Below are 25376 nucleotides of genomic sequence, written 5' to 3'. Positions count from 1 at the left end.
AAGTAATACTGCCCAGAGAATGTGCTATATTTTCCAAAATAATTTAGAAATCCTTGCTGCAATATGTGGTCCTTCGTGTTGCATAACCCTAGTTCCCATGGCAGTGGTTAAACTATGCAAAGTGGTTTGGGGGCTGTCATTATGATGATGAAATCAGTTTTGCACAAGGTACTGTTAAATATGTTCCATATAGCAAGGTTGCCTGTGAAATATGGGGTTTAAAGCACTACATATATCTGACTAGTTATGGTTAGGTCTGACTTTCCATTACAAAAGCAGTTTTTTCAAAATAAAGTTGCCATAGTTCTACTAATATGCATTCGAGTTATGGCCTGCATGGTGGGTGTACAAATTATGGGTGCGGTCCTAACCATAATTTGCGAATTTTAGTGTTTTTTTCAGTTTTAATTCTTAATTATAACTATAGTTTAACTATATTTCTTAACTCTACATTAAAGTATTAGTGAAAGGCCCCACATATGCCGCTGGACACCTACTGGACCCCAGCTTCAGCAACATCACAGTAGAGAAGCCACACCGATCACCAGGTGTGATTACTCCCCCATCAACCTCAACATAACCATCCCACTAAACCACAGAAGCACTATTACCTAATCTTCATGATAGGGCTGGATCAAGATCTCAGAAACATCCTGGTCTTCTGAACCTGTACACCAGAGGCCTTGACACAACGACAACCTCCCTGAATCCATCTCCAACTTCAAAGCCTGGATCCCCACGTGTACAAATGCCCTGGCTCCTCTCAAAGCCAACAAAGCAACAAGATCCACACCGCAAGAAGCTTGTACACAGAAGAGCTCAGGCACAACAAACACTACTTCAACCAAGTTGAACACAGATGGAGACAAAGCCAAAATGACAGACAAAAGCACAATAAAATCCACCCTCAGATGCTACCATCAGAAAAATCATAGGCACCAAATGCTCTGCACTTACTGACCAAAGCGAAAGCAGCACCAACAGTACCAAGGAAATATTTGCCATAGTGAAAGACTTTACCTCTCTGGGAGCAAGCTTATCTAGGGTAACCCTCTCTCAGGACCTCTGCACCCTGCTGTGCCTATACATCAGCATCTTTAAAAACATTGAGCCCCAACTGTACCCTTCCATCCTTGCAGCCCTCCTGCCCATCTTTACCAACATACAGAGGACTACCCTGACCACCTGGCCTACTATCTCCACTCAAGAAACTTCAACGACCATGCCGTTCATACACTCCAAAGCCCCTCAGACCCCTGCCCCCACCACGTCTTCATCACAGGACTGGACCTTATCAAGGCAGCCCTCTCCTTGATCCTGAATGACCCAATCATCACCCAGATGTTTGGAAACATGCCACAGTATTCATCGCCCGAAAACCTCTCAGCAGACCCAAAGACGCTAGCCAATTACTGACCTATCTCCCTGCTGCCCTACCCACAAAAGTAATGGAAAAGATAAGCAAACGCCTAACCGGCCACCCCACTGACAACCACCTCTTCGATACCACTCAATTTGGATTCAGCCCATCCACAATAGAGACAAGCCTCATTGTCACTATGGACAACATCCGGATGATCATGGACAGAGGTGACACTGCAGCCCTCATCCTACTGATCTTTATGCAGCCTTCGACACGGTCTTCAACCTCATCCATGTCCAACTACTGTATCAAGCCAGAATCCAAGGTTTTACCGCTTGCTGGATTTTCTCCTTTCTAACATGCCACAACAAGTCACCCTGGCCCCTTCAAATCAGATGCCATCAACTTCATCTGCAGAGTTCCACAAGGATCTTCTCTCAGCCCCACTCTGTTCAATGCCTACATGACTCCACTCACCAGCATCATCCCCGCCCACAGAATTAACATCATGTCCTAACTGACAACATCCAGCTCATCCTCTCCCTCTCCCTCTCTGACCAAACATACCAAACATCTGAACCAATTTCTAGGCATGCATGGCTGAAGCTGCCAGGTGGCTGAAAACCAACCTCCTCAAACTCAACACAGAAGTAGTAATTGTCGGCATAGATACCTCTCTCTGGGACTCTACCTGGTGGCCTGCCAAACTCAGAGTCACACCCCTCCTGGCAACGCATGCAAAGAACCTCAGAATAGTAATCAACAACCAACTCACTATGACCGGCCAAGTGAACACAGTCTCTCTCTCCTGCTTCCACATACTCAAGAAGATTATCAAATGACTCCCCAATACTCATAGAATCGTCAACCAAGCCCTCATCACCAGCAAGCTGGACCAAGGCAACGATCTATGTTGGAATCAGCACTCAACTGATCAGAAGACACCAGACCATACAAACTCAACGGCCAGGGTCAGCCGTAACCTCCCACACTGACCCTGACCTCACAACACACCACACCACACCACACCTAAAATAGCTCCACTGTTTCCCAATCCCCAAACAAGCACTCTTCAAACTCCTCACACACACACATACAAAGCCTTACACAACATTGGCCACATGTACCTTAAGAACCACATAAACCTCCACAAACCTACCAGACACCTCCGCTCAGCCGGACTCTTACTCGTGCACCACCCTGCATACCCAGAACCAGATTAAGTGGTCATGCCTTCTCCTATCTCGCTTCTAAAGCCTGGAATGGGCAGCCCTGCACATCAAAGGCTCCTCCTGAGTGCTTGAGTTCTGCAAGAAACTGAAGACCTGGTCCTTCACCTAGCCTCGACCCTGGCTCAGCCCATACATCTCCTGCCTCAGGATACCCTCCAGGGTGAGCTGTGAGCTATACAAATACACATAACATATAACCACAGCTAACCAGAACTTCACTTTAACATATTTTGTCAGTGATTTTTGTGTTTTTTATATTGTACCATATCGAACAGTTCCCTGCGGTTCACCTACCGCAGGCAGCTATCTCACATGCTGCATAGGAGCAGCAAACAATGAAACTAAAAATTGCCAGTCACAGCCAGAGGGGAAAAAATCTATCTTCACATCTATATATATATATATATATAGTACTGATCATGCAATGTACCCAGTATTACTTTTATTTTAGAGGAGAGTGTATTTCACCAAGGTTATAATCAGTAAATTTTTAAATTAAACACACAAAAACCATAAATAATCATAAAATTCAGATCATAAATATAATTATTTGGTGAATTTACAGTGAACGTTCAACTTTTTATCTCTAAATACATGTTTTTTTAAAATCACTATTATTTTGTTATCTCCAAAAAGCTGCTAACAGCCCATTTCTTAAAAATGCAACCTGGTACACGTGTATCGAGGGCAGCAGATCCCCCTTACTCAGGGATCAAAACCGATAAAAAACGATTTTACGTGAATCAAGATGCCCGCATTCATATATTCAGAAAGTTTTGCATCATTTGTTCCATATTAAATAATCCGAATTTCTAAGCCTAGCAGATACATTTCGGTATTTCCCAGAGGAAATACAAAGGAAATCTTTTTTTGGGTTCCATTTCATTCCCCAGCGTTACTATGTACATTTAATACATTACTACAGGGTCCTAGGATACGGTTTCCAACCTGAGATATGGCAGTTAGTCAGAACGTGGTCAGTGAAACAAAGTATTTTGGGGTAAATTGGATATTGAAATGATTCAACGGATTAGGGTTAGCGACTTAATGAGGTTAAGTACATCTAGGCCCCTGGAAAGACTTTTCCTTGTATTTATTTTTAAAACCCACCATGAAAGAGTGAAAGATTGTGCTTATGTCTGATTGCATTTCTTTGATTCTTCGACATGCTGATGAGAAATATTGCCATATCATAGCTTGAGAATGGAACATGAACCTAACTGGATGGTGGAAACATAAAATAGGGTGCCTTGAGAGCCAAATGGAGCAATGCCGAATTAAATGTCCAGTACATATGAGCCCATTACATCCTATATAAACGGGTGCTCAATGTTTGACACGAAGGGGGTAAGATACAAGACAGATTTTGAGGACATCCATGTGACAATCATTTACAAAGGCAGTGGTTATCCATAAAATATGGCACAGAATCAGTCAATGTATGCATCCTTTGGATAACTCCAGCCTATATCAACCATACCAGAATTTGTGCTTACAGATATATAGCTTGTGAGCCCAAGTAGTGTCCCAAACCCAACATTTTCTAAGTGGCTCTGCCTCTTTAAAAGAATGATACTCTTGGGTAGGTGAGAGGTGGAAGGGGCGACTAACACTGCCCCTGCAGTGGTATATTTGTTAGTAATTCTCCAGCTGCCACAGGCGGCACACGACTCTCTCTCTCTGAAGTGTTTTCCTGCTTTAGATAATGTTGCTCAACTATCTATATCGGGCTGGTTTCCTGGCATGACTTATATAGATCGTTTGACTTTTGATTTATCACTGTACGGAGGGATAGCGGAAAGTTCAGAATGATTTGGAACTGGTGGGTTGGCCATCTGGCATGTGGTAGTTTAGTCATTGTATGCTGCGTCACTTTTGGAACATTCAGTGTCAAGCACACCTGGCTGGTCTCAATATAATTCTCCACATATCACAGTAGAAGGGGACAAAAGACAGGCTGCGGCTGACTCCAGGCAGCAACATATAGACATACCAGACTCACAAAGGACAACAAACATTCCTCAAATGGTCGGCTTCTCTGAGTGGTCAAGCACCCATTTTTAGGTTGAGCCTAGGCAGCGCACATGCGCTACCTGCAACACCTGCTGTAATCAGTATATGAAGTGTAATCCCACCTGCTGCTTGCCATTGATTCCCTCCTGCATTGCTCTTCTTTCCTGGCTCCTTATTGTTTGGCGCTCTCAATACATCACTTCCGTTTTATGGCAAGGAGCACCAGCCAACTACAGTTTACTTACACTGTACTTGTTTATGTGTTTTGTTTAGGGACTACTTCTTTTATAACTTGCTAGTGATATTGTATCACCAAGTCACCTAGCACAGTGCCCACATTCATGTTTTTTTTACACTATGGCACACACTTCGCGGACCACCATGCGCATAAGTTTAATATACACATGCGCCTGCTTCATGTTGTAGCACAGTAGCCGCTTTCATCATTATTTTTTTATTACTATAGTGGCTGCTTCCCGGGCCGCCATGCACATAACTTTTATGTGCACCAGTGCCGCACTTTGTTTCAGCATGACCCCCTCTTCCATATTTATAACATGGGCGCCGCGTTTTATGTTTGAGTATTGTGCCTGCTTTTGTGTTTAAAAAAACACTGCAAGGTAAGAGCAATAACGGCATTTTTCAAAGTGCAACTGTAAACTCCCTCCCTTTTTACCTCCCTGTACAGTTTGCCTAGCACCGCTTAGCGAGGCTCAAAGGGTGAGAGAATGTAATGACTAGCGTTCAAGGGGAAGATGGAAGCGGTGGGGGATGCACCAGTGAAACTTTCTAGCCCGCATGGAAAGCAGACAAGGGAAAGTTGAGCCCGGCTTTCCCCTTCTGTGCTTCTCAGTTGTGCCAGGGGTGGTGGGGGCACTGTTGATATTTTCAGCGGTTCATGTTTCGCATGGTAACGTACAGTGGAGAAGTGAGTGTATTAAAGCCAAGAAGTTGTTCGAAGGTTTAACTCTAGTTGCGGTGTTTGGGACAGTCTCTGGCTGTCCGAATCAGGGTTTGCTTTGCTACAGACCTGCTGTCTCCTCCACACGGCCCTCCTGTCCGCAGATGAGGGTGCCACCGAGAAAGAATGCGGGTGAGGGCAGCTTGGAGCGCCATAAGGCACAGCATTGATGGGAGGTTCAAGAGTTGAGGTGAAGTTAGTTTTATGTTCAGGTGATGAATTGCACTTATTTTGTCTTCATTTTGTTTTCACTGCTTTACGGTCAAATAACCTGCAGCTTTACTTCACTTTACGTACTGGGAGGTAAATATTTTGAGAAATGTTTTTATCTTGCACATAACTTTTATTTCACAGTATGACAGCAAAACTGTCTAATAAAAGCACGGCTACTAAAACTCACAATCTGATGGCAAGACGAGAGCTAGACAGGTAGTTGTAGTTTTTGGGGGTGATGTGACTGGGAGTCATTATTGAGTGAGCGCCATGTGGTCTTACCTCACAGGCTTGCCTACTTTGTGGTGGTGTTAGGTATACTTCTTGGGGCTCATGAAAGAGGGGCTTGTGAGGGTACTAGGGTGTAGGGAGGAGAAGTGTTCCCATCTTCTGTCAGATGCTTCCCCTTGTTCAGTGGTGGAGGTTTCTACTCAGGGTGGGAGCTGAACGCAGTTGTTTTGGAATGTATGCGAGACAAGGCACCGCCCCACCTGTCTGGGGCAGACTCCAGAAGGACTCCCCGCCACCCATGCCTGCTGCAGCAGGGATAATGCACAATGCCACCCACCTCTGGTGATGGCTGTAAAATTGAGGGGGTGTTAGAAATAACACATTTATTTCTTAAAGTACTTTTAGCCGCCGGCCGCCTCCAGCGCTGCGTCCGTTTCGCCGTCTCTCCTCTTCCTGAGCAGCCCCTGTGACAGACTTATATCCAATCCCCAAGCAGCAGAGCAGCTCCGCTGAGGCCAGGGAATCTGTGGGGGTTTTGCCATACCGGCTGCTTAATGCAGCCAGACAGGAGAAACCAAAGTGCGCATGTGGGTTTGGTCGGCCCGAGACAGCCAGCCAAACGCATATAAGCACTTAGTGCCTCCCATGCCTCGGCTCAGCCCTTCCCTACATCGCTGGCTAAGAGCCGGCAAATGCTAAATAAAACGATGCAAGAACATAGTTTTATTTTACATTTGCTGACTCTGAGCCAGGCAGTGGGCTGCTGCTCCACCTCCATTGCGGAGGAGCCGCGGCAGGCAGAGAGACAGACAGACAGACACACTTACACACCCCTACCCCTACCTCTCTCCCGTGGGCCCAGAAACAGTGGGCTTAGGACCTCTGTCAATTCTCAGAAGGTAACATCCGGAGATACGATTGGTCATGCCAGTCCCAGCACTGCCAGGCTGCAGACTATGCTAGCGGATGGTTTCAGAGCGTTTCTTAAAAATGTTCAAATAAATAGGGAGACTTGATTGACCACTCACAACCACGCTCTCAAAGCAGCAAAGCCACTAGCAGCCTGCCTTTGTGAGTCTGGACAGCTGCACCCCAGCGCCGATTTTGGAAAAAATGCGGCAAGGGGGGAGTAAGGCACACTGGGATTCAGCAGGAATAACTGGGGCTTGTTGCATTGTGATATTTCCTAAGGTACAAATTTGCATGCCATCGCGATAACAGTGCTATCAAGAAATCGTGCTTAATTTTAGTAGTTATTCCAAAAAATGCCTGGTCGTCTTCTGAATTGGAGCCAAATATAGAGATATGTTTATGTTTTTGTTTCACTAAGAAATGTTGAACGGTGCAAACAGGTAGGTACTTTTTAAAATTAGTTTTATCTCCAAATCTCTGTTTATTGTCCTGCAGCATTCATGGGACATCATTTTAATTTACAAATAGTACCAAGGAGTTCCACTGCAGAGTCACTTCTTGAAAATGAAGTGTGTTGCACAAGAGTGGGACAAGAAGCCTAGTGCTTCATGACCTGAGCAGTGAGGCAAAGTGGACTTGCTGGGGACATTGGACTCTGGGTTCTGGCAAACACATGCAATTGGCAAGGAGGCCATTTAATTAAACAACCATTTGGAAAATATAGTGCATCGGGGGGGGGGGGGGGGGGGGAGGGGGGGGGAACAGCTGCGTTCTTTGAGTGAAGGACTACCATAATGTATATGTCTTGATCATATGTGTTCTGCAAACTAATCCGCTTTAAGATGGATCCCATGGAACCTTCCCAGACGCTGATAAAGTAAGGGACTTTTTTGGCTGCAATGCAATTTATAGCTTTAGATTTGATTGTGCATCTGGAAAAGAGTTGAACGTTTTGTGGGATTGAAGGACATCAGTGTTTTGGGGCTTTTGCTTCACATAAACTGACAATGGTTCGAGTATCAATGACAATCGTGGTGTCTCTTCTCTGTGTGTGTTTACATCCGGTATGTCCGCGCGCCATGGCTGGACATGCTACACTAACACAGATATTCTTCCGGTCTCATTGTATGGGACGGAAAAATGATACTATTTTGATGCACACGTGAGAGGGGTGCAGAGGTGTGACCTTTGGGCTAATAATCTCCCAAATTATGAGGTCATTGTGGTGGTTGCTGTTGCCAGGATACTGTGCAGCTCGAATTGTGATGATTCTACACTTACCGTGGATACACAGTGTCTCCTTTAAAATGCTCGTGCCTTTTAATGAATTTACATTTTTTATTTAATAAGATAGCTATTGGTTAGCAGCTCAATTAAATAACACATACGCTTCTGGAGCAGGAAAACATACTTCAATTCAAGCAGCTTCTGCCGTCCCATGCCGCTCATGGCAGGGCCTTTGGTGGGTTTAACCATACAAACCCTGCAGTTGTCTTGTTTTTTAAATGTATTTTCTTTCTTTTGTCAACTGTTGGTTGCGCTGTTACCCTCAGTATCAAAACTGTAGCCACAAACATCTTTCTAAATTATATTATGAACGCGCTCCATTTTAAGATTTTAAGATATTATTTTGCAAATGCATCGAAATTGTTAATATCTGTTAAAATATACATTCAGTTCAGATAATTTGCTTAAAATGTACTTTTCTTTCCAATGTTTTTTTCTTTCATTTCCCTCACTTGCGTCCTAAACTTTAACTTTAACACTAACCCATACACTAATCTTAACTGTGTCCTGCAGTTAAATTGTACTCAAACTCTCTCCCTGGCCCTAAATCAGTCGGGAACACTGAGCTTATGCCTAACCCCGCACCTATCCCTCATCTAACCCTAGCTTTCTCCCTTAATCCAGACCGAACAATACATTTTCACCCTTAATCCTGCTCCAATATCTCGCCATAACTATAGCTTTCACCCTTAACCCAAACCTTATGCCTAATCTTAAATCAACTTTATCAATGACCCTAACCCTAACTTTCACCCTTAAAAAAGACTTGCTCCAATGCCTCACCCAATCCTAGTTTTCACCTTTAACCCAAACCTTACACCCAACCCTAATCCTACCACTAACTCTAACCCACAACTCTAACAGCACACAATTCCACCCCACACAATTCCACAACTAACAATTCCAATACAACCCACATAATTCCACTCCACATCACAGGCACTCACTACACTCCGAACCAAAACACATAGGTAAAAGAGATCATAATTTACAAGCCAATAACTCTAACTCTCCCAAATGCGAGGTTTATTGCATTGCAAATGCTTGTTTCCCACTGTTCACTATCATAACATGCATTGAATGTTCAGGTGGTGCCTGTCAGCCGGTTTGCTAAGAAAGAAGGCAGTAACTGGCAATAAAGGCCTGCTCTCCAAAAGTTTGAGACTCTTGAAGTACAATTGGTCAACCAGCCAACAATGCTTACCACTAATTAGCTCCTCCCACAAAAAGAATTATTATGCCACACCACAGCGCTTGACAACCAACATCGCTTAGCAAATATATTAAACAAAACTCATATTCCCCATCAGGGGCGAAGCTTCCATTAGGTGCAGCAGGAGCAGTGTCACCGGGGCCAGAGGCGGCCGCGGAAACATGATCATTGTTGTATTTTATAGTTCAAACCATAGCAGGTGATCCTTTTTCCAGTGGCAGGGAGGGGGTGAGGGTGGAACAAAACTTTTTAAAAAAACACTTACCTCCTCACACCCGCCTCGGTCTCTTATAGCCCAGTGGGAACATGCAAAGTGTGCATGACTGTTTGGCGGGGTCAAGATGGCCGGCCAAACTGTCATAGGCACTTAAAGTGTGCATGAACAACTCCTTCCAGGCTCTGACACCATACCCCCCCCCCCCACTCCCTAACTAAGCCCCGTAGCGAAGAAAAATAAAATCATAATAACAAGCTTATCATTTTATTTGTATTTTTTCCAGTTCTGAGAGGGAGGTATGACATTACAACGCATACTTTTACAACACATTCCATTACAACGCATGCTATTACAACTAATTTTTAAAAACTACCTTTACAACGCATTCCATTACATCGTATACTACCTTTACAACACATAACATTACATTGCATGTAAGGTAAGTATTGGATAGTGTAGGGGTAAAAATTACTAGTCTAACTCCAGGGGGGTGCAACAGAAGGGTAAGTGTTGGATAGTGTAGGGGTAAAAATAACTATTCTAACTCCAGAGGGTGCAATAGTAGGGTAAGTGTTGGATAGTGTAGGGGTACTATGTGTTGTAATGATATGCGTTGTAATGGACTGCGTTGTAATGACATGCGTTGTAGTGGTATGCGTTGTAATGGTTGCGTTGCAATGGATGTTGCGTTGTAAAAGTTTTGTTGTAATGGTAGTGCGTTGTAAAAGTTGCGTTGTAAAGGTTGTTTCCCTTCAGGGAGCACTTGGGCGACGCCTTAACGTAGGAGCTGCCCCTGTGGGCTATTTCCTTTCTTGCACTAGGGACCATAACACGCTGGCTTCGCTACTGTTGGTGTAAAATTTTTTTTTTTTTTAAACAGTCCTTCAGAAGAAGTTTGCCAAATTACTATTACTCTCTCCTAGCATGCCCTATTGCATTAATGAATCAGACAAAATGAACAATCACGGCGATAATAACACTTTACCTTAGTAGAGTGCCCTTGCCTTAAGACATAGTTCGGACGACAAGAAATCACCCCTTAATAATATCCTCTAGAACGTACATCAATACTATTATAGAATTAAGATGGCTTCAACCACTTTTTAAGAACTCTTTGATAAATAACCTGCAACAGCTCCTGCTCTAGGTGAGAGGAAGAAAATGTGTCTACAAAATATGCACGAGCACATTCTATTTGGAAAGAAGGGAGGATGTGAACAACTTTGGTATCCGTTCTTACACGAAACGTTATCATTTATCTTCAAAACTAGTATTTGCGGAGCAATGCAGTCATGAATAATATGTTTCATCCTGCACATTTCAGAATGTACGCATTTTTGTTCAACTATGAAGAAGGATTTTCGGTTTTCAAGTAGTTTTATTACTGAGAAGTTCAAAGTTGGTCCCTGTGAGCCAAAACCAAGTCAATTTCTTAAGATATATAGCCATGGAATACATGCACTTATAATCCATTTAATGGGTTGTGTTTATTTGTGTAGCTCCTTAAACTACCCTAGGGCCACCTCAAAGCACTGAGGGCGACAGGGGAGAGGGAAGAGAGAGACCAGGAGAAGGGGGTGGAAGGGAAGAATTCAGAAGGAATTAAGAATAAGGGACTCGGTTATGCAGTCAGGGTAGCTGCAGTTCCTCTATTGTTCAGGAAACAGCCGGTAATGTGAAACAGTCAAAAGTCGTCAGTGTTCAGCCAATCCGAGAAGTTTTGGTATCCTCCGACTAATGGAACCGTCCATCCTCTGGGAACTGCTAGTCCTGTTCAATGCAGGTTATTGCTAGACTCGCTTTAGAGTGGTGATCATACCCCACGCACAACAGTCAAACTCAGGAGTTTTAGGACTATCCCTGTAAATCACCGGATCCCTGCTTAGAAGTGCTTGAACCAGCCCAATACATGTATAGCTACCCTACACACCAACGCTGATGCCACTCGGATTGAAGGCATAACCACCCTGAGTGCCCAGTCACATACCCGCACGACAGCTCAAACTTGCCCTGTATGTAAAGCAGACACTGTTGAATGAATATCTACTTAACATAAGGAGGCAACAGAAAACTGTTGGGAAAATGTGTGCTTCATATAATGGTAGTGAGTAATGTATGCTAAAGTGTACTTGCAGAAAAATGTGCAACTAACATGACAATTCTGCTTTACATATTTAGCATTATATAGACTTTCATACCAACGTGTTCTTTAAATACAGGGTTACATTGTGGAGACTGTTGTGGCAATGAGAGCAGTAAATACCAGTTCAGTAGGCAACCATCGAAGAACTGTATGTTTTACATACCGCTGCAATTCTATGTCAGGAACGGAGGTGAGGATTATGCTGTACTTTCTCCACTTTAATCACAGCAGCCATTCAAAGTTAAACAAACCACTAATCCCATGAACCATAGGGAATAACAACACAAAAACAATAGAGTGTCCATGGATAGATAGTCCTCTTCCAATGCACCAATCACGGGGCTCCTAGGAGTATGTAGTCCTCTGTCCCTCTTCACTCTCCCTCTTTCTTTGCTGCTGCAGCTAGATAAGTGTTGCCCTTTTTGCCTCTACTCATAACGTGCGGTGTTATGCTCTTTGCAGTGTTTCCATATGTGAATTTTGCCGTTAATGTGCTGTGTTATACTCTTGACAGTGCGTTTTGCCGTTTCAGGGACTTAGCGCTCTGCTGTTTTGCTCTGCATTCCCTTTGTGCTGGGGTTGTACAGGCCTGCTTTGTCTTGGCCTGCCTTGCATTTTCTTTGCTTGGTTTGCGCTTAAGGGCACTTTGTGTTTACTTTTGTTTAGTTGCTATTGTGCTGCCTAAGGTTTTCATTGTTTTTGCGAGTTGACCGCTACTCTGTTCTCTCGCTCGGCCGTGGGAGTCTTCAGTCTCCCTAACGGCCGTTATCTCAGTGGTGAGGGCTCACGGCACCTTCCTCACGCCGCCAGAGGGTGCTGAGACGCGTCCTCTCGTTCACCACGTCTGACATTCTACGTTTTGCTAGACGGAGACGCAGGCGATCGTCAGAGCCTTGCCTCCTGAGCCTCGTTGCTCTCAGTTGTGGGACGTCAACCAGGTTCTCAACTTGTTCTTGTCATGGCAATCCAATAGATTCTTGTCCAGGAAGGAGCTATCCGCCAAGCTGGCCATGCTCCTCTGTCTCATCTCTGGCAGGCGCGTTTCAGAAATGCGGGTCCTGGATGTCTCGGGCAGGATCTATTCTCCCTCCGGGGTGACCTTCACTATCCGGCGGTGGACGAAATGCGGGACAACATCCATTTCGTACCCTGCTGTCCCGGACTACCCTAAGTTATGTGTTGTTGCTTGCCTTAAGGCTTATGAGGAAATGTCTGAGGAGTTCCGTCCTCCAGGTGAGCGGCAGTTGCTTATCGCAGTCAAGAAGCCTCATAGGGAGTTTCCTACCCCACGATCGCCCGTTGGTTCCATTGGGTGATGCAGGAGGCCAGTATTGATTTGCGGCTTTTTGGTGCCCACTCAGCCAGAGGGGCCATGGCCAGTAAAGCATTTGCCCTGGGAGCTCGTCTGGAAGACATAATGAACGCAGCAGACTGGTCTTCTGACTCCACCTTTAAACAATTTTTATTTTAAGCCGTTGCTAGACATGGCATACCCGGTGGCGAGCAAGCTTTAAACAAGCATAATTCTCGCCTCCGGTCCTGACATAGAATGAAACATTTCCTAGTTAATGTAACGGAAAGTTTCAATTCTATTAAGGACTCGCAGGCGAGGATTATCCCACCCAGGGTACCTGTTTCAGGTCTCCATCCTGCCCTCGTAATGGGGTAAGTAACTGGGTTTGTTCTTTGATGGTTCTTTATACAGCTTGTGCTCATATGCTGTGATCTTCCTTCCCTGAAGTGTTGATCCTTAGCCATTGCTGTCGCTCACATTGTGCTTTGCTTCTGCAGGCGACGCGGGCAAACAGGACGCATGAAGATTTTGGGATTGGCTGGCTTAGAGCGACGAAAGAGGGAGAGTGAAGAGGGACAGAGGACTACATACTCCGAGAAGCTCAGTGATTGGTGCATTGGAAGAGGACTATCTATCCATGGACACTCTATTGTTTTTGTGTTGTTATTCCCTATGGTTCATAGGAATAGTGGTTTGTTTAACTTTGAATGGCTGCTGTGATTAAAGTGGAGAAAGTACAGCATAATCCTTGCCTCCGAGTCCTTAATAGAATTGAAACTTTCAGTTACGTTAGCTAAGAAATTTTTCATTCTTAAATTCTCATGGGTGCTTTACATACTGGAGCAATGTCCATGTAACCTGAGGCAATAAGTAACCAGAACCGCCTTAGAATCCTGTACGACAACCAATGCCTGATGTGGACTGAATAACCCCCTTTCTACCAAAAGGATGCACAAACTCTTGACACAAAAATCAGTCCTGGTCTATAAGAACAGTGTTCGTCCTCAACAGGATGGAGCGGAATGTGTATTTGACCAAAACCTTCAATTGGGCGGACTCAGTGGGCATCATACTCTTAGCGCTACACTTGATTATTTTATCTGAACCATGGAATATAATTTGAGCACTCCTAAATACTTAAGCAACACCATAACATATACATGGTATAATGCAGTTGCAGCAGGATAGAACATCTGGTATATAATAGCATCAATTGTCATCATTGAATCTAGATAACTTTGCACCCAAACTGACCAACAATCATAGGAATTGAAGCTTCTAAATTTCCACCTTCCAGACCCACATCGCTCGTAAGATTGAATCTGGAAGACAACTAATGCTGATGTGAAAGTAAAGTCCTTCATCACAGAAGCAGACTTCGGAGCTGCTGTACAAGCTCTGGTCCTCTGTAACACTGATAGCGGCAACACCTAGCTGACATGATTGCTGGAATCCAACCTCACACATCTGAGAAGCATCACCATGGAGTGGAAAGCTTGATTGTAGGTCTCTAGAAAGTGATCGAGAAAATTCCTGTTCCCAAAGAGCTCCATTGGCTCGCCTCTCATGTCCACCAGCGTTGCCCTCCAGATGTGTAACATCCTTCACAACGTACTGTACACAAGGCCGCCAAGATCAGAATATCTAGTAGAACCCACAACTACAGGAGAAGCAGCGTTCGTTTCAAGACCGGAAGCCAAGCCATAGAAGAAAGCCTTCTCCTTTTAAGACTGAGGAATCTGGAACAAGATGGCAGGTCAGATCCACAAGCTCCCTACTCCTCTTCTACAAGAAAATGAAAGCACAAGGAATCTCATCTCTCTCTTCACCACCCTGCCTCTCCCAAAATGTCTACAACCCTCTTCCCCCATGTAATCCCTCTTTTGATACAACCACATATTTATAAACCCCACCTTTTTATATATCACTCCACGCTTCGTTACACAGTTCTTGCTCTATCATGTCCATACATAAAGGTCGGACTCGGGTGTCATTCAATTTTGCAGCAAATACCTTTTGATGGGTTGCTGACTGTAAAAGATCGTGTATGGAATTATATCCTGGCATTGAAACGGGGTAATGAACCTGTCATAGGGTTTTTGTAATGCTCTCTTTAGAGTGGATTTACAAAATATAGACTAAACCTGAACTCCAACGGTTGACTGGGTACCAACTGCATATAATACAGGGTGTTCCTTTTTTAAAGGTATTTACCATTAACAAGACTTCTCAGTCGGTGCATAATTATCTCAATAAAAATCTATTTATTTTTGTTTTAGGCATGTAAAAGGATGGAAAGAGAAGAGAAAGAAAAAGCCTTATATATAAGAAAACGCTTTAATTTATTCAAGATATAGTATTTTCATATTTTATATACAAAAGAAGAATTATCCAAAAAACACTAACAAAGCCGGAAAGGTGTGAGAATTACTGCATAATGTGTTGATATACTGAACCAAAGAGTTTGACAGATTGGTCAAGACATGCTTTGAGACAACGAACCATGAGAGAACTATTTCTGGCAAATAAATGATATCCAATGTTGAGATCTCACAGTAATTGTTTTAAAGTCTTTGCATGGTTCTACCATTCAAGAGTGGGCCTCTGTATATACACTTCAAATTGGGAAGGAGAAACCCTTGTTAAAAAGGGAAGGGGTTCTAAGCAGACAAAAATACAAGTTCCCTTTTCATGTAGTCTAGAAGAAGAGACTTTCGTCTCTGGGGGGTTACCCCTCTGTATATACATACATATATACTTGTCACAGTTAAGCTTTGCATTCACCCTGCGTTCAAAACTCTACGTGTGCTGGTTTCAGCTCAATGCATTTCCATTGAACACTGCAGAAAGCTATGTATGACGACAGAGGAGGCATAACCGCTTTCTGAAACTAATCTCCCTGTTGAAGAACAGGATAAACCTATAATCCATAAAATAATAAATATTCATTATGAAGTTCAGAATTTAAACAGCTGTACCTGCCAGGCAATCAGGTGTGCATCTGCTTTAGTCAGGTCCTGTTTTAGGATAAGACCTGAGGTGGCACAATGATTTCAATGGTTCTACCTTTTAACTTCATGATAGCAGAAGTAGGTACAAAATAGCTGCAATCTGTTCTTCCAGAGACAACCACAGATAGGACGAGACGCAACAATGCCCTTCCGGCTTTGGATCGAAGGCGGGGGCTACAGAACGTGACAACTGCAGCACCAATCTTTGGCAACAGGGGGCAGGCAGTGACAGCTGCGTTTCCACCCGGTTGACAATAGAGGGCAGACCATGACAAGCATGCTACCAAAGAAGACATCCAACACAGAACTTACAGCATTATCGTTGCTCTCCCCGGACCCTGGAGACGCAGGTGGCTCCAATACCTCTTTCTCGGTCATGCTGAAACGACGAAAGATTTAGGTCAACCAGCAGCCTGAGCAAACACTCAGTTTGACAGCTTAAAGGGCTTAGCATAATGCACTGGCAGCATCCTCGCCTGACAACTGGATGAACCATGGTGTACAGATTGAGAATTTGCAAATCTAAGTTACATTAGAGACTCAACATAGTTCCAGCCGCCGAATGAACGACGACGGGCAACAATAAAAGTTAACAAACCCAATCTTTGCAGGCGCTGGTGCCTTAGACAGCAACTTGTGTGGAGCTTGTGAAGAAAGGATGTCATAGGAATCACCAAAAGGAGCCAAGAGAAGTTGGAAAATAAGTTAAATCCATGATTGCAATTGAAAAATACAAAAATAGTCCTGATTTCAGAAGTCTGCCTGCACTTAATGGTGGTAGTTGCCCAACAACTGTTTGACTGGGTATAACTACCAGCCCAATAGCTGAGGAGGACACGAGTATTGGCAGAATACCTAGGGAAGTGGGAGATATTTTCCAGCATAATTGCTCCCAGATTGTGGCAGTATCATTATTAGCAATAAAACAGTGTGAAAATGCAATTTTGGTATAATAGGACCATTACTGGTGTAGGTAACTACCCATAAAAGAAATAAATGTATATTAACACTTCAGTGCACGCACAGCTAAGCTTGTTTTGGGCTGCTTGGACGTTAAGTGATCATACGTATCTTCCCTGTCTGAATATTTGTAGTCACTTTGCTATGTTAAACACAAAAACCAGTCCCCATGAGGTGAATAAATTTGGTTGGCATGTGCCAACTTGCAGGGCATGTCGCCATATGCTAATATAGGTGGCGATGGTCAGGAACTCGGGGACATGATTTTAAGGGAATTGTACATCCTAAAGTAGCAATAATCGGTGTAGATTTATATGTTTAATGCACTTATACTCCTGTAACTCTACTTAGGAAGCACACTTTAAGGCTAAAGCCATCCTTAGGCACAGGTAACTATGTATATGTCAGGGGACTGGGGAGAATTGAGAAGTAGGGGCCAGAGCAAACAGTGGTGCTAGGGATATTCAGCGAAACAATTTAAGCAGAGAACATACTCGATCGAGAGTCTCCTCCTTACAAATAACGTCAGTGAGTGGATTTGGTTTTTCACCCTTACAATGGCTGGCTCCATTAATCAGTAGCTGTAACATGGGTTCTAAAAGGAGCTTTGCATTTGCACACTGTGACGCCTTTGAGGCGTTAGAGCCGCCAATCCCTGAGGAGACAGGGACATTTTGTGGTAGGCACCTCAGAATGTGGAGAAGTGTGGCTCAGGGGTTAGAGGCGGCAGACCCGGAAGCTGAGATCGGCCCTGGACCAGGGTTCAATTCCCCGCCTCGGCGGGTCTTGGGCTCAAAAAAAATTCCACGGACTCGATAATTCTCGCTCCGGTGCCTTCTCAACTCACGGGTTCACACTCTGCGACTCTGGGCAATAGCTTGCTTAATCTCCACAACGGCCCCTCGCGGCGGGATGCCTGGCTTTCACCTTGTGGATACCCTGTCGGGGTTATCTCACAGGGGAATACCAGGACGGGTTCCCTAAGCAAGCGCCGGGAAACCCTTTGTGGGTAGCTGTGCGCTATATAAGCTCAAATACATTTACATTTACATTTACAGAATGATGCTCCAAGTGGCCTCCACTAGGCAGTCATTTTCCTATCAGGCCTCTTTTTCCTAGTTACAATATCTGCCATTTTGTGCCTATTGCACTTTTTTACGCCATTTTGGACATTGGACGTACAAAACCACAAGCACTGCAAGTAGATTAATTTTTTTATTTTTTATTATTATTTTCGATCTAAAGAAAATGTGTTATTGTTCTTTTGATACTACACGAGGGGTTCTTTCCTAATCACAATTTCACCCAGGTTTCTAAACTTTTGGTTGGGGTTTGTCTTGGGTTACTGTGGAGTTACTTTTCACCATAAGTACGTCTAAAAAAAAGACTACAATTGTGTGTTTTTAGCAACTGCCTGAGGTAGAGCTGTCCGGGAAGGGAGTGGTCAGAATTGAGAAAAGTACGAGAAGAGCAAAGGTCAGATTGTTTTTTTTTTTTATTTTGCGCTGCTGTCATATTATTTGCTTTCCTTTGTGACTTTATAGTCAAGTGCAATGAGGATGCTTGAAACAAACAAATAAAAACAATATTGACAACTCGTCTGAATGCAAGATTACTAAAACCATACCAGTGTGAGGGGTGCTACTACTGGTACAAGAGCTGTCTGATGGGGACATGACCATGACCATTGGCAAAATATCTGTCTGATGAGACATAAGTGACAGAAAAAGTATCAGATAAGATTGTTAATGGGTCAAGAGCAGTCTGGAATTTCTGACAAAACTATCCGACAGGGACATGAGTACACACACAAATTGCCTTCAATTGTCACTTTCCTCTTGCATTTTCCACCTTATTATAATCTAAGCGAGTTCTCTAGTTACAAAGGAAAATCATTTTCTCGACCCTGTGAATATCCAACCTAGGTCAGGTCTTACACATCCATGCAAAATACTGGAAAATGCCCTCAATTCACATTTTTCCTCCATCGTTACAATTTATTCGCTCCGGCTTACTTCCCAGCCACTCCACCCTAACTGTTTGCTGTTTCCAGCCTCCTCTCTGAGAGCAGCATCAGTGACATTATGATATACCTCTCCCTGCTCCTCTTTCTACTTGATTAGTTTCTGGGCATGATATGAGAGGGGCTTCTTTCTCATGTCCTGGAGTGCAGTTTCAGAGTCTCTTGGAATAGTTCTCATGATGCTGCCAACGTTTGTCTCCATGATGTCCCACAGGGCTCTGTTCTTGGCCCCATGTTCATCTTTCTATACTATTCTTTTGTAGCATCACTTCGTTGAGCCTTAACATCTATCCCCAAATTAAGTAATTCACAAAAACGCTGTTTCTCCCCATCTCTCTGATTCTCTTCACAATGGTCTTTGCCACTCATTTTTAAAACTCAAGACAAAAACGGAGTTTGTGCATAAAGGTGCACTAATAAATTCAGTAAGCTGAACACAGACAAAGACACAGACCACTTTGTTGATGGGCAGTAAAGATTTGCGCCAACAATGTACGGCTAGACTTCAAGCATATGGGAGATGACAGTGCGAGTCGATTAATGCCTAATCACATCAATACAAAATTGATAAATCAGAATAGATTCTTATTTAATGGTAAAAAGAACAAAGATCTGCAACTAGGGAGGAACAAAAAAAACAAACCAGAACATTGTGGCAGGATTATATTGGATTGGCTGGATAGTGAGTCTCAATACTTCCAAAGTAGGGAACTTTAGTATGCACTTGTATTCTATCCTTTCACTGGAAAAGAAAGTTTTTTAAGCAACAAAGTGAATCACCTGTTACATTTGACCCGTCTGGTGCTTTTGACTCATAAGTTTGAATAATACTAGTGCAAGGACGGTACTGTCCTCAGCATGATGTACAGTTGTGTTCTAATGCCTTAAGTGTGCAATTGCGAGTAGCTGGTATCTTGGTTTTTAGGTCTCACTGAGTCAGCGCGCATGCGGTGCTCGGAGAGACATTTAGTAGGGGAGTTTTAAAAGTGCTGTTGGCTGGGCTAGTGCTTGCGTTCACGCGAGCGTGCACGCGTAAACTGCCAGCCTTCAGCGCCATCTGTCTTTCCTCTCGATTGCTCCCTGCCTCCACCCCTCCCGCCCCCTGCGCTCACTTTTATCTTGCTTCCTTTAGTAGGGGACTACGATCCATACTAGCTGCGCGGAGATCACAACAGCAACTTCGCTAATACTTACGATGATTGCCAACGTAAAGCGACACAACCACACACACACACACACACCCCCACACAACAATACACACACTCAACCACACCCACAATCAAACACACAGCCAGAAAAAAGAAAGCCAAAAAACACACAACCACACCCACAACCACACAAAACCATACACATCTACACCCACACAACCACACACACAGCCACACACACACAACTACACACACAACCACACTCACAACCATAGCCACACCCACAACCACACAAAACCACAAACACAACCACACAAACCCATGACCACACTCACAACCACACAAAATCACACACAACCACATACACAACCACACACAAAACCACACACACAACCACACAAAATCACACACAACCACACCCACACATAAAACCACACACAACCACACATACAACCACACACACAACCATAGCCACACACAACCACACCCACACAAAAATACACACAACCACACAAAACTACACACAACCACACCCCCACAAAATCACACACACAACCACACCCACAAGCACACAACCACACCCACAATCACACAACCACCCACACACACACACAACCACCCACACACACCCACACAACAATACACACACTCAACCACACCCACAATCAAACACACAGCCAGAAAAAACACAGCCAGAAAAAACACAACCACACCCACAACCACACAAAACCCATACACATCTACACCCACACAACCACACACAGCCACACACACACACAACCACACTCACAGCCATAGCCACACCCACAACCACACAAAACCACAAACACAACCACACAAACCCATGACCACACTCACAACCACACAACACACAAAATCACACACAACCACATACACAACCACACACAAAACCACACACACAACCACACAAAATCACACACAACCACAACCACACCCACACATAAAACCACACACAACCACACATACAACCACAGCCACACACAACCACACACAACCACACCCACACAAAACTACACACAACCACACAAAACTACACACAACCACACCCACAAGCACACAACCACACCCACAATCACACAACCACCCACACACACCACACACACAACCACGCACACAACCATGCACACAACCACGCACACAACCACGCCCACAACCACACCCACACAACCACACACAAAACCATAACCACACACACATAAAATCACAATCACACACATACAACCACACACAAAACCACAAGCACATACACACAACCACACACACACCCACACACAATCGCACACACACAACCACACCCGCAAACATAACCACAACCACACAAAACCACACACAAAACCACAACCACACCCACAATCAACCACACACAACCAACCACACCAACAACCCCACACAACCACCACTCCCACACACACACCACACACCACAACAGCCCACACACACACACCACACACCACAACCACCCACAAACACACACACAACCACACCCCCACAACCACCCACACAACCACACCCACACCCACCCACACACAACCACATACACCCACACAAAACCACACACACAACCAACCACACAACCAACCACACCCACAAAACCACAACTATACAAACAACCACACACACCCACACACATAACCACAACCACACACATAACCACAACCACCCACACAACCAGACACACACACAACCACACCAAAACAACCAGACACACACAACCACACACCCACAAACACACAAAACACACACATCCACAACCACACACACCGACACACACCACCACACACACCACCACACACACAACCACACACACACAACCACACACCCCGCCCCCCGGCTACTCACTGCCTATCAGCCTCCTCTCAGCCAGGTAGCGCGATTCTGATCAGTTTCACTTTCATGGCCACGTTCGCCGTGAAAGTGTTCACGTTTCTAGTTTTAATCAGCATTCCTTCTTGCTTCCTAGTGCTTGACAATCCAATCTCTACAATATTTAAGCAGCCTTCATGTCTTCGGTCAACCATACCACTCCATTCATTTTCTCCGATCCACATAGATATCAGTGGTACAGACAAAGGTAACCAGGTTTATTATCCTTCCTTCAAGCAATAACCAGAATACTAAACTGCATTTGTGCCCCACTTAGTATTAAACAGCAAGCAGTTATTCTAATCGGTTTGTTTCACAGAGGTTGTTTCTTAGGAGAAGGGCAGTGGCACTCGCATGGCACTATACGCTTGTATGTCCAAAAGAGTTATTTTAAAAAAAAAGTTTTATGAAAAATTGACTCTTTTAAAAATTCAGATTCCACCAGAATCTGAGTCCTCGACAACACCTGTTTTTTTGGCAGTCAGCTGTGAATAGGAGACCAATATTGCCCCCGTTTTTATTATTCTGTATCCTAGGTTCTATTCTGGGGTGCTTTTTTAACTTGTCTCTAGTTCATTGCGAATCTTACAGTTACTAATTCAAATTGTGTTAGCTTTGGCTTATTTGCAATGCAAACTTTATCTCAATAAGTTGCTGTAACAAGCTGCAAGTCCGCTACCGAAGCCCATTCATTTGCTAAATATTTTTCACATAAGGTTGCAAGACCATAAAGTGGAGCTTTCAGGATTTTAAATAGTTTTTTGTTTGAAGATGTTACTCTCTCCTGCGCACCCCACTCCTGTACTAAGGTTACGAGTGACCTGGCACCTGCCTTTCAGAGGTTATTACATCCATCCAAGTCGGACCTGGAACTAGTGCGTCCGAGCCTCGCACACACCGGGTGATGATCTCCGCACCTCCTTCTAGACCCCAGTTCACTACTGTTTGCAGTCTGTCACTCACCCCTCACCTCCCTGGCACTCACCCTTCAACTCTCATGCCTGGCAGTCACTCCTCGCACCTGGCACTCACCCTTCTCCCTCTCTGGCACTCAGCATTGACTGTCCGTGACACTCAACTGTCACCTCCGTGACACTCACCCTCGACCCTCCTGGTACTCATACTTTCCCCTCCCTGGCACATATTCTTCACCTCCCTGATACTCACCCATGTCCCTCCTGGCATTCACTATTCGCCCCCTTGACACTCACCCTTCACCTCCATTTCACTAGCCCTTCATCCCCTGGTCTGGCAGCTACCCATCACCCCTTGCACTCACCCTTCCCTTCTCTGGCACTCACCCTAGGCCCTCCTGACTCTTACGTCTCACCTACATGGCACTCAACCTTTATCTCCCTGGCACTCACCTTTCATCCCCCTGACCTGGCACTCAACCTTCACCCCCGTGGCACCAGCCTTTCACCTCCCTGGCCTGGCAGCTACCCCTCACCCCTGGCACTCACCCTTCCCCTCCCTGGCACTCACCCTTGACCCTCCTGACTCTTACGTATCATGGCACTCACTCCTCACCTCTCTGGCACTCGCCCTTCACCCCAATGGCCTGACAGTCACCCTTGTCCCTCCTGGCATTCACTCCTCACCTCCTTGCCACTCACCCCTGACCCCTCCTGGCACTAGCCCGGTTTCCCCCAAGAACAAAAAATTTCAAGCATTGGCATAGCCAATAGGTCTCGCCTTTGGGACCTTATAAGTGTTTAGCCACGCAACAGTTAATGTTGTTGCACCAAGGATATTGTGCTGCATAACTAAATACTTAGAAGGGCCCAAAAGCAAGACCTATTGGCTATGCCAATGCTTGTTGTTTTGCCCCCTCCTCGTGCTAATCTAGTGTGGGTGCGAAGGCCTTGACCTGATCCTGGAAAAGTTATGTGACCAGGAGGCAATTGAATTGCAGTGGACTACCATACCGGTCATGGGTTTAGCATGTACAGTATTGGAGGCAGAGTCCTGTGTTTAGTGAATCAGTAACTGGGACAATCCTTTTTATCTGTATCACAAGAGCAAGGCCTGACTGGGCATCGGGCGTTCCCCCGAGATGCTGAAAGGGTGGGGGCCGGTTTTGTTATTGGGGGCTGGTTTTGTAGCAGTGCAGCAGTTTTGAAAACACTGTAAAGGTCTTGTATATCCAGCAGTTTTGAGGCAACAAGAGTTAAGATAACTCTGGGGGTTAATGTACCTTTTGGAATGAGATGGACAGTTTTGTCTAGTGGCAGTTTTGGCTCAACTAAGGTAGCGCAGAAGGTTAATATGCCTGCTGCAAAGAACGTGCAGCATACATATCAAAACAACAGTATTTTAAGTGGCTAGCTCAGTGGGTTACCTCTTTTGTCACAGAGATTCTTTTGATACTGTGCAGCCCATAAATTACAATCTTAATCTGACACAATGAGCTATGAACTGCCATCAAAGATCTGCATGCAAACAGCTGTATGTGAGCTGGTCTAACACAATTTTCCAGGGTACTTTGGGTTCCAAGTCCCGCCCTGTACAGGAGAAGGCCTACTGTCTGTTTGCATGAAATGTCGCTTCTACACACGAACCCAGATCACAGGGCTAACATCCCAATTGTATGTAATGTGTATGTATGGCACGTGTGTTGTCATGCATTGTGTGCATGAGGGAACTAGAGTAATTAAGGCCAGCAGGTTTCATTTTGCAAACCCCCTGGCCTCTTCATCTGGACAAAATGGAGATGCAGTGGTTTTCCCAGGCAGTAGATGTGTATTGCTGACATTCCTGAAGCTGGAGGGGAGAGACGGTCCTTTAGTTCAGAGGGGCTGTTAATAAACATTCCTGATCATTGCCTTTTGGTAGATGGTGGGAGAAGGGTGAGACTAGTCTTTGTTAAGGGTGAAAATTCCTGGTAGAAAAAGCCAGCCTTTTGCCTTTTTCGCTAATCACAGTCCGTGTGGCAGCTGTTCATACCTCTTTGTGCCGGTCTTGTAGGGATTACAGACTGAAGACTACCCTGTTGTGAGGAGCATTACTCTACACAAACGCTATGTCTAGAGATCAACCTGGTAGGGCAGAGGACAGAAAAAACACCCAAACCTTTTCCGAAAGTGTTTTTACTGTATAAAAGTGGGACCAACTTGTTGGTCCACTTCAAAGTTTTCTGCAACCAAGGAAGGGAGTGTTTGGCAGAGTACTCAAAGAACTGCTGTGCAACCAGAGCTGGTGTCTGACAGCCAGCTGCTTAGAAGTGAGGGGACATCACCTAGACTATGGGCTTGCTGGAAGGAGCTGAATC

The 25376-nt window shown here is 44.6% G+C and overlaps 1 protein-coding gene across 2 annotated transcripts in view; it reads right to left on the bottom strand.

Moving 5' to 3' along the window:
• STAC3 (SH3 and cysteine rich domain 3) overlaps positions 1–25376 on the bottom strand; it is a 150411-nt gene that overhangs the window by 60255 nt on the left and 64780 nt on the right. Inside the window, exon 2 of one of the 2 annotated variants that reach the window (XM_086966672.1) lies at positions 16403–16469. The exons of the other annotated variant lie outside the window; for it this stretch is intronic. Within the exon in view, the coding sequence (XP_086822798.1) occupies positions 16403–16468 (66 nt within the window). The 5' untranslated portion in view covers position 16469. The remainder of the gene's footprint in view (positions 1–16402; positions 16470–25376) is intronic. 2 annotated transcript variants of the gene reach the window in all.

This window comes from Lissotriton vulgaris, chromosome 1_1, assembly GCF_964263255.1.
Source record: "Lissotriton vulgaris chromosome 1_1, aLisVul1.2, whole genome shotgun sequence".
Taxonomy (NCBI): Eukaryota; Metazoa; Chordata; class Amphibia; order Caudata; family Salamandridae; genus Lissotriton; species Lissotriton vulgaris.
The sequence above is the reverse complement of the archived record's forward strand: the minus strand, read 5'-3'. Positions and strand labels throughout refer to the sequence as shown.